The following is a 10,914-nucleotide window of genomic DNA, read 5'->3' as shown; positions in this document are numbered from 1 at the left end:
TTGGCTCAGCACTGCTCCAAACTGGAACATGGAGGCATCTGTATAAACACAAAAACGTTTGGTGGGGTTAGGAGCGGCCAGGATAGGGGCAGTAATCAAGGCTGTCTTAAGGCTTTGGAAAGTGACCTCACAGTCAGGGGACCACAGGACCTGTCGGGGCAACCATTTTCGGGTTAGGTCAGTCAGGGATTTGGCTAGGGCACTGTAGTTGGGGACAAACTTGCGGTTGTACCCTGTGGTCCCTAGGAAAGCTCTGGCCGCTGCTTTCCCCAGCCTACTCTGTGTCCAAGGTACTGGACCTCCGAGCATCCTATCATACATTTGTCGGGCTTGAGGGTCAGACCGGCGCCCTGATGCAGTCTAGAACGATGCCTAGATGGACCAACTGGTCCTCCCAGGTGTCGCTGTAGATCGCAATATCATCTAGGTATGCGCAAGCATAATCCTGGAAGCCATCCAGGAGGGGATCCACCATCCTCTGGAAGGTCACAAGAGCATTCTTCATCCCAAACGACATGACCTTAAACTGGTATAGGCCAAAGGGGGTGATGAATGCCGACTTTGGAATAGACTTCGGGTCCAGGGGAATCTGCCAGTTTCCCTTGCAAAGGTCTAGAGTGATCAGGAAGTTGCTGCGGGAGATGCGGTCGAGAAGGTCATCGACCTGGGGAATAGGGTAGGCATCGTCGTCGTTCTGTCATTGAGCCTATGGTAGTCTATGCCGAACTGGGTGCTCCCGTCCCATTTGGGCACTGGTACCACCGTGGAGGCCCAGGGGCTGTTGGACGGTTCAATAACAACCATGTCCAGCATCTCCCTGAGTTTGCTGCACAAATTTCCCCTATCTGCCTCGGGGACCCGATACTCCGGCTGTCGCAGGGGCGCCTGTACCGGGGTCTCCACTCTGTGCACCACTGCCGTGGTGTACCCAGGGTTCATGGAGAACATAATTCGCCGGTTCCCTAGCACCTGTCTGACTTGTTCCCTCTGCCTATTCCCTAGCCTCTTATCTAACTGTATATCACCTACGCCTGGGGGCATCCTGTTTTGCCCGGGGAGCTCCGGCATGAGAAAACTCTCTGAGTCCTCCAAAACCAGAGCACAGATGGCGGCTACGTCCTCTGCCCTTTCCTGGTATGCCTTCTGCATGTTTACATTAAAGGTCCGGTGGACCCGGTCATCTGAGCATTTGGCTACCAGATAGGTTGTGTCATTCAGCTGTTCTACCAATTGGTAGGGTCCCTGCCAGGAAGCCTGTAGCTTGTCTGTTTTGACAGGCTTCAGGGCCAGGACCTTCTGCCCTACTGCTTGAGTCTGGTTATGGGCATTCCGGGCATACCACCACTTCTGCCTATCTTGAGCGACCTGAAGGTTCTCTCGCACCCTCTTGGCGAGGTCCTTCAGATGGTCTCTGAATTCTAGGATGTACCCCACAATGGAGGGTCCTTCCTCTTCCACTGATCCTTCCCAGTGGACTCTCAATAGGTATAGGGGCCCCCTCACCCTCCAGCTATATACTTTTTAAAAGGGGGAGAACCCAGTAGATTCCTGGGGCACCTCTCAATATGCAAACAGGAGGTGTGGCAGGTATCTTTCCCAGTCTTTGTGAGAGGCCGAGAACATCTTAAGCAACTGCTTCAGGGTCCCATTGAACCTCTCACACAACCCATTGGTCTGCGGGTGGTATGGAGCCCTTTGCAGGGGTTTTATCCCGCAAAGTCTTCATAGCTGCTGGGTGAGCTCAGCAGTGAACTGGGTCCCTTGGTCTGAGATCACTTCCCAGGGAAAACTCACCCTGGCGAATATCCGGAGCAGTGCATCCGCCACGATCTCTGTGGATATTGGACAGGGGGATTGCCTCTGGGTACCAGATGTCATAATCCACCACTGTTATAATATACTTTTTCCTGGAAGGATTGGGACGGGACAAGGGGCAAACAATATCTACAGCTAAACAGCTAAAGGGTTTGTCAATGTTGGGGAGAGGGTGCAAGGATGCTTTGGAGTGGTCTCCTGTCTTGCCTACTCTCTGGCAAACGTCACAGGTCCTGCAATACTGCCTAACGTTCCCTGTAACCCCTGGCCAAAAGAAGGACTGAGTCAGTCGGTAACGGGTCCTAGTGACTCCTAGATGTCTGGCTAGGGGAATGTCATGCCCTATACACAGCAGCTTGTTCCAATATTTCTGCTGTACTACCAGCTGGCGCTTGGGCAACTGCCCTTTCTCTCTCTCTGTGACCCTGTATAGGAGCCCTTTCTCCCACTCAAAATGGTCCCCCCTGGGCCTACGGGATCAGTCCCTACCAGGGCACAGTAAGGGGCTAGGGTCGGATCTCTCAATGTCTCCTGGGCAAAGCCAGTGGGGGACGCCCAGGTGATCTGGTCAGTGGTCGGGGTAGGAGTTGGGGCAGAGTGGCTTACCTGGGTCCCCAGATCTAGTGTGGTGGCCTGCCGTCCGACTTGCTGGCAGGTGGTGACAGGGCAAGCATTCGAGGGGCTGTCCCATACAAAGGAGGACGCAAGGTGTCCCAGGTCATTCCCTAATAAGACCTCGGCGGGCAAATGTTTCTTAACCCCTACTTCCAAAGCATGGGAGCCGGCACCCCAATACAGGTGCACCCGTGCAGTAGGGATCAGGAGCACCTTACCCCCAGCCATACAAACTGTGAGAGACTTCCTGATTTGGTCCGAATGAGTGACCATGTGTAGCTGGACAAGGGTAACAGTTGCACCACTGTCTCGTAATCCCTGGGCCAGTTGGCCGTTGATCCAGACGACCTGGTGGTGGTGCAGGCGGTTGTCTCCAGTGGTGGGGTCCATCTTTATCCAGGCGGCTCTATCTTCATCCATTGTGGGACCGGCATCTTCTTCATCCCTGCGGAGGCAGAGCGGTCGATGCGTGGAGGTGGAGGTCCAGGTGAAGTTTCAAGCGGAGATCCAGGCGAAGGTCCAAGGCGGAGATCCAGGCGGATGTCCAAGGCGGAGATCCATCGATCCAACGTGGAGGTCCTCTTCATGCGCATCGTCCGCAGCACACTGAGGATTGAAATGCAAGGTACCCCTTTTATACTGTGGGCACTGGGTACCATTGCATTCCTATTGGCTGAAAAATTTGAATCAGCCAATAGGAATTAGGTCTGCTAAAATCCTATTGGCTGTTCAAATCAGCCAATAGGATTTAAGGTATGTTTCTATCAACTTTTAAGTACGTTAAAGGGCTTAGTAAAACTGAGGCTGTTGGTATTTTATATAAAATTGAAAATTCAAGAACAAGGAGTCATTATCTCAAGATGAAGGGTAGTAGATTCAGGAGTAATTTGAGAAAGCACTTCTTTACGGAAAGAGTGATTGATTTATGGAATAAACTTCCTCAAGAGGTAGTAATGACAAACACTGTGGGGGACTTTAAAAATGCCTGGGACAAGCATAAGGCTATCCTACGAACTAGATAAGTTTATACTGTCAGGTAATATCGGGCAGACTTGCTGGGCCTATGGCTCTTATCTTCCGTCAATATGTATGTTTCTATCAACTTTCAAGCATCTCTCATTCCTATTGGCTGATTCGAATCAGACAATAGGAATGAGAACTGCTTAAATCCTATTGGCTGGTTTGAACTGCCAATAGGATTTTAGCAGCCCTTATTCCTATTGGCTGATTAAAAATTTTCAGCCAATAGGAATGCAATGGTACCCCCCCCCCGTATAAAAGGGGTACCTTGAATTTCAATCCTTAGCGTGCAGCGGACGATCGCATGAAGAGGACCTCCACGTCGGATCGATGGACTTCCGCCTGGATAATAATAATAATTTTTATTGTTTTGGAAAATTTCTTTTGTTATTTTTTGTAATGGTAGGTTTTTTAATTTTTTGTAATTTTAGTGTTTTTTTATTTTTTGTGTAAGGCAGCTTAGGTTTTATTTTGCAGGTAAGTTTGTATTTATTTTAACTAGGTATTTAATAAATAGTTAATAACTATTTACTAACTAGTCTACCTAGTTAAAATAAATACAAACTTACCTGTGAAATAAAAATAAAACCTAGGCTAGCTACAATGTAACTATTAGTTATATTTTAGCTAGCTTAGGTTTTATTTTACAGGTAAGTATGTATTATTTAGTTAATAATTGTAACTGACTCCATTAACATTTTTAATTATATTGGCATCATATATTTCTCACAACTGGAGTATAGGAACACAAACTTGGTCATGCACAACACTAGACAACCAGGGTTAATTGATTTGTAATAAAATTATAAATAAACATTTGAGTAATGGGAGTGGCATGTCATCATGCTGTCAAATTGCACCTCAAACGTTGCTACCCATCTCTAAATCCTACTGCCATAAGTACAGGCCTAAATCACCTGTCAAAATACTCTCCTGCAAAGAAGACAAAGTGGGAGAGTAAAGTAGGTAGATGGCTTCTAAATATGAAATGTTGGAATGGTTTATAGGGCAGAGGAGCATACAGGAGAGGCAGTATACACCAATTTTCATTTAACTGCATGTAATAGACACTACTATAAAGAATAATATACACAGATACTGATCTAAAACTCCAGTATAAAACATTTTAAAAACTTACTTAGAAGCTCCCAATTTAGCACTGTTGATGAGATTAGCCTAGGACACCCACTGAAAAGGGCTGATAGCAGAACCCCCCCTCTCCCCTGCGTATGAAAAGCCATTATACAAACAGAAGCAGTCTGAAGTCTGTATACATCAGTATACATCTAAAACTTCAGGGCTTGGTTAGGAGTCTGAAAATCAGCACAATTTTATTTAAATATAAGCAAAACTATAGATTTTTACAAGAAACACACCCAGATAGGCTATGTAAATGGATAATCTACAAAACATTTATGCAAAGAAAAATCTAGTGTACAATGTCCATTTAAGGCACCTTTGCTAATACGACCAAATTATACAGTCTAGAACCACCACTAGTTTGTTCTCAGAATATTCATTATACACCCTGTTCCAAATTATTATGCAAATTCTATTTCAGTGTCACAAAGATTAATTATTATTTTTTTCAGTTTAACTCATGGATGGCATTGTGCCTCAGGGCTCATTTGATCACTGAAAACAATCTCTGACACCTGTGATAATTACATTGCCAGGTGAGCCCAATTAAAGGAAAACTACTAAAGGAGGGTGTTCCACATTATTAAGCAGAGCACCATTTTCAAGCAATATGGGGAAGAAAAAGGATCTCTCTGCTGCCGAAAAGAGTGAAATAGTTCAATGCCTTGGACGAGGTATGAAAACATTATTATTTCATGAAAACTTAAGCGTGATCATCGCACTATTAAGAGATTTGTGGCTGATTCAGAGCACAGACGGGTTTGTGCAGATAAAGGCACATTGAGGAAGATTTCTGCCAGATTCATGCATCGGATCAAGAGAGCAGCTGCTAAAATACCATTACATTGCAGCAAACAGATATTTGAAGCTGCTGGTGCCTCTGGAGTCCCACGGACATCAAGGTGTAGAGTCCTCCAGAGTCTTGCAACTGTGCATAAACCTTCCATTCGGCCACCACTAACCAATGCTCACAAGCAGAAACGGCTGCATTGGGCAGAAAAATACATGAAGACTAATTTTCAAACAGTCCTGTTCACTGATGAGTGCTGTGCAACCTTGGATGATCCAGATGGATGGAGTAGTGGATGTTTGGTGGACAGCCACCCTGTCCCAACAAGGCTGCGACGTCAGCAAGGCAGTGGTGGAGTCATGTTTTGGGCCGGATTCATAGGAAGAGAGCTGGTCGGCCACTTTAGGGTCCCCGAAGGTGTAAAGATGACCTCTGCAAAGTATGTGGAGTTCCTGACTGACCACTTCTTTCCCTGGTACAGAGGGAAGAACTATGCTTTACGTAATAAAATCATCTTCATGCATGACAATGCACCATCTCATGCTGCAAAGAATACCTCTGCATCAATGGATGCTATGGGGATAAAAGGAGAGAAAGTCATGGTGTGGCCTCCATCCTCCCCTGACCTCAATCCTATTGAGAACCTTTGAAGCATCCTCAAGCAAAAGATCTATGAGGGTGGGAGGCAGTTTACATCCAAACAGCAGCTCTGGGAGGCTATTCTGACATCTTGCAAACAAATTCAAGCAGAAACTGTCCAAAAACTCACAAGTTCAATGGATGCAAGACTTGTGAAGCTGCTATCAAATAAGGGGTCCTATGTTAAAATGTAACATGACCTGTAAAAATGTTTAAAAAGTTAAAATGTTGTTCAAAGTTTGATTGAAATAACTTTTGATTTCAGTAAATATGCTGCAAACACAACAAATAACAATTATCAGTTCTTTACAACCTATAAAGTGTTTTGAAACTTACTGTGCGTAATAATTCGGAACAGTGCATTGTAAGTTTTTTATTTTAAAAAAAAAAAATACTGTTATCATTAGGCGCTTTATTCAATAAAATTTGAATTGTACTCTAAATAGTTGATAACATGAGAATTATGCTGACTGTTGTTTACATCAATTATTTAGGTAAATGAGAAAGATATCATTGGCATAATAATTTGGAACAGGGTTTATATGTATAATGGGGTAATATTGCTCAAACCCTAGGAATAACAATGATTATGGACTGCACAGATAGATTCCAGCCTTTCTCGTGCCAGTTGTATTTGTTCTGCACTCCAATGACTTATGAGCTCTGCTCTGGTTAAAGGGACACTGAACCCAAAGTTTTTCTTTCGTGATTCAGCTAGAGCATGCAATTTTATACAACTTTCTAATTTACTCCTATTATCAATTTTTCTTCATTCTCTTGCTTTCTTTATTTGAAAAAGAAGGCATGTAAGCTATTTTTTTTGGTTCAGAACCATGGAAAGCACTTGTTTATTGGTAGGTGAATTTACCCACCAATCAGCAAAAACAACACAGCGTGTTCACCAAAAATGGGCCGGCATTAGCGTTGCCACCTCAGCCATGTTTTCCTGGACACTTATGAGTTACACATGCTGCAGGGTGTGCAGGGAGGAACATGTATTGTGTTTCTGGACAGCACTACTCATATTCCTCCCTGCACACCCTGCAGCATGTGTAACTTATAAGTGTTCTGTATTTTAAGGGATGGGTGGCAACCCTAGCCGGCATCTAAACTTACATTCTTGCATTTCAAATAAAAGATACCAAGAGAATGAAAAGAATTTGATAATAGGATTAAATTAGAAAGCTGCTTAAAATTGCATGCTCTATCTGAATCAAGATAGAAAAAAAATTGGGTTCAGTGCCCCTTTAAACACTCCACCTCTTGAGGTGAAAAGTTCATTCCACTAGGTTAGTGTCTCCATCATTGCTGAGGGGCCAGATTTATATTTACAATATACACATTTACTTACACTTGAAATGTTGTCATTGTCATAGTTTTAATTATAAACATCTTTACTGTAAACATCATTTACAGTATTCTAACGTTTGCATGCAAGTGAAATAAACACCATATTATTTTAGAATATTGTATTGCAGGAATGAAAAATAATTGCAAGCTCTTATAACCAATCTGCATCAACAAAAAATATATTCCCAACTTATCACACAATAAAACAAGGATCAGCTGATCAAATGTTTACATACAGGCACTCACAAATAAATTGTCATAAATAATGTAAACATTGCAAAAGAACAATTTATATTTATGCAGATAATATAATTTTATATTTATGCAGCTATTAACAAGTTACAGTTACATTGTGAGGTAACTTCTCTATAATCGATGTCTATTACAGTGCAATATGTTCCTTGGCACTGTTAAATTATATTTAATACTTGAGCAACAACATTGAAGTTAAATGTGGTGGGGGTGTTTTTTCTCTCGCTTCCTAAACAAGCACACAAGCTGAAGTGCACTTCGTCCCCTCCCCAGTCCCCACCTTATACAGAGCACTCGTCCCTATCACTTCCAGAGCTTCTATTTATCCCTCTCAGACCATATCTACACACGCCCTGCTCAAGCTCCCTGATATTCTTTTTTTTTTTCTTATATAATTTACTAATTTCTTGCCCACAGCCGTCACAAGTAACAGGACGGTTTTTTTTTTTTTTTTTTTGCTGCTGACTTATAAACATGCCAGGTTGAACAAGCAAACTTAAAAGTGAGCTGGGAGAACGTCCAAAAGCTGACACACAGACAGACAACACCGAGGGTACAGCATGGAGCGACTGTTTGATTACGTGGGACACTTTGGGAGGTAATTATGGAGTCTTGTTTAATGGTCGCTGACGTGTCAGCATGAGGGGTGACAAGTCATTGAGGGGGCTATTTTTTAAACGGGTGAGCTATGTGAGTACCAGGATAGAATTAAAATCTGTTCGGGATACTGAATAATAACCAATAGTACTGTGCAAGTGAGTCATATGGCTGCCTGTGTCAGAAATGTTTATATATGACAGAGGTTCATAACTGAAATCAGAAAAGGGATATGTGGAATGGAAACATAAGCCTGCAGGTTTGTTATTAAAGACAACACTTATTAAAAACAGGTGGCTGAGGTACACGGTGTCACTAGTGGGGCATTTTAAGCCTTTATTGTGACATAAATGTAGTCAAACTGACGGATAATTATAATTTACAGGGTGCCCATAAACCGCTCATGTAAATGAACACGTTTTAATTTGTGAATAAAAAGAAAAAGTTAAGTATTGAGAACACTTTCATTTCTAAAATGATTCAATTAAGGAGCTGCATAGTAACTTCACATTAAAGTTGTGTACAAATGTAGTTTGATGAGAAATAAGTATTTTACAGTAAAATGCATTATAAATATGTAAATATTTATTTTTCAGAGAAAAAAAAGCAAACATCTGTCATGTCTTGGGAAACTGTTTTTGCCAGGGTAAGATTTCTTGTCAGCAAAGTTGGCAGCTGGTTATGAACAGTTTCCCTTAGAGGGGGCACTTTTCTAGCTGATACTGTGATTTAACTTTTCATTCACTCAGTGTTGCTTTAAGGAGCTTTGTAAACTTTACTGCCCAGTAGAGTTAGTCAGTGAGAGGATAGATACACTAAGATATTTATAGACCCTTCCCAAGCAGGTATATCAATTTAATATGTGGAATATTACTGAGACCCACAGCTATACTGAATCACAGATTTTCTTTGTTTAAACTCTCATTCATTTTAACTGTAATTTGTAACATTATTTAATTTACATTCATTTTAAAGCCAATACAGTATGTAGATTGCCAAATTGTTCCAATAGGAGAGGAGTGGCAAACCTTTTACAGTGAAAGTGCCCTTATAGGTGATACTTTTTAAAATGATACATTTATTTAAATATAATAATAATAATAAAAAACATTACATTTCCTTTTATTTAATATTTATAAATTATGAAAGCTTTATTGTTGATTTTTAGCAAAATCATAAGAAGAAGAATTTAAATATTAAATTTGTGCCAAATGAAACCAAACAGTATAGTGGTAGCCCAGAGGCAGAGAAACAGCACATTAGTAATGAGTGTCCCCTTTGACTGTAGTGCTATAGGTTAGCCAATGCTCTGACAAAATGCCGACAGACATTTGGCCGACAGCATTCTGTCCGAGGGACATTTGGCCGACAGACAGAATGCCGAAGCATGTTCCGAATTCGGCCGAGGGCAGATACGCTCCAGAGTGCTCTGTTCTAATCAGAGCCTCGGGCACCGCAACCGCCTTTGGGAACCTAACCATGGGTCCCAACCCGCACGTCTTGTAATTCTCTGTCTGTGAAATTATCAATCTATCTATTTTTCTATCTATCTATCTATCTATCTATCTATCTATCTATCTATCTATCTATCTATCGAATCTATCTATTTATATATCTATATATTGAATCTATCTATCAAATTTATCTATCTATCTATTGCATCTATTTATCTATCTAATCTATCTATTTATCAAATCTATCTATCTACCTATCTTGTGGTCGGACTGTTATCTGACAGCCACTTGTGTGTCGGACTATTATCTGTCTGCCAAATGTCGGTCTGCCAAATATCTGTTGGCCAAATGTCTGTCGGCTAGCAGTCTGGCCACAGGTTAGCCACCCTACGATGATAATGTTTAAAAACCCAAAACTTTTTCAGAAATCCTTGGTGCATCTAGTACCTGTGTTGCATAACTACCACTGATATAACACATTTACACATGTACTCTAACAACAATTTACCCCTATATTAATAACAATTAGGAGAGTAGGCAGTCTCAGTTTTCCCAGTGAGACCACCCTTCCTCAATCTTGAATTTGTATTGGGAATTTGATTTAAATATAGTAGTGAAACCTGAGAAGAACCAGAGTTGGGTGAACTGTTGTAGCTAATAAAAAAAATGCTTACAATTCTTCAGTTGTACTTCATAAAAGTGTCAATTAAGGGCCAAATAGATTTTTTCTTGGAAAACTTTCTTTGTAATTTGGGTTTACATTTTGAGAGGGGGATTAATAATGAGGGAGGGATTATGTAGAGGGGAATTTAACATAGGAGAAATTATTAGGGTGCATTTTGCATTTAGCTGTGGGTATCAATATAAGCATGAGAATAAGATTATTTAAACACAATAGTTGGAGAAAAACTAATTATTATAAACTAATTTAAAAATGGTGTTAACTAAAAAATGAAAGTCTGTAGGGTATTGGTCCAAATCAAATAATGTAAACCTGACATTAAATCCAACGTTGTATATAAAAACATAAAAAATAAGTAAGGTTAAAGGGACATTAAACACTAAATAAATGCTAGATAAAATGATGCATTCAAAGAACAGATTAGTCTGAGAATAACATGTAGATGTATTTTTTTAAAGTCCCATTAGCTGTTTAAATATTGACAAAACAAGTTTAAAGTTTTAGTGCCTATAAAACAATGGGAGCTGCCATGTTGTAACTTAGGTTACCTTCTCTGCTGT

The 10,914-nt window shown here is 41.2% G+C and overlaps 1 protein-coding gene across 1 annotated transcript in view; it reads left to right on the top strand.

Moving 5' to 3' along the window:
• Positions 1–7,893: 7,893 nt before the first annotated feature.
• The window catches only part of SLC22A16 (solute carrier family 22 member 16), a 288,147-nt gene continuing 285,126 nt past the window's right edge, over positions 7,894–10,914 (top strand). The window contains exon 1 of the mRNA XM_053710857.1: positions 7,894–8,219. Within this exon, the coding sequence (XP_053566832.1) occupies positions 8,182–8,219 (38 nt within the window). The 5' untranslated portion in view covers positions 7,894–8,181. The remainder of the gene's footprint in view (positions 8,220–10,914) is intronic.

The sequence above is a fragment of the Bombina bombina genome, chromosome 4, assembly GCF_027579735.1.
Source record: "Bombina bombina isolate aBomBom1 chromosome 4, aBomBom1.pri, whole genome shotgun sequence".
In the NCBI taxonomy this organism is placed as follows: domain Eukaryota; kingdom Metazoa; phylum Chordata; class Amphibia; order Anura; family Bombinatoridae; genus Bombina; species Bombina bombina.
This window is presented reverse-complemented; position numbering and strand designations above follow the sequence as displayed.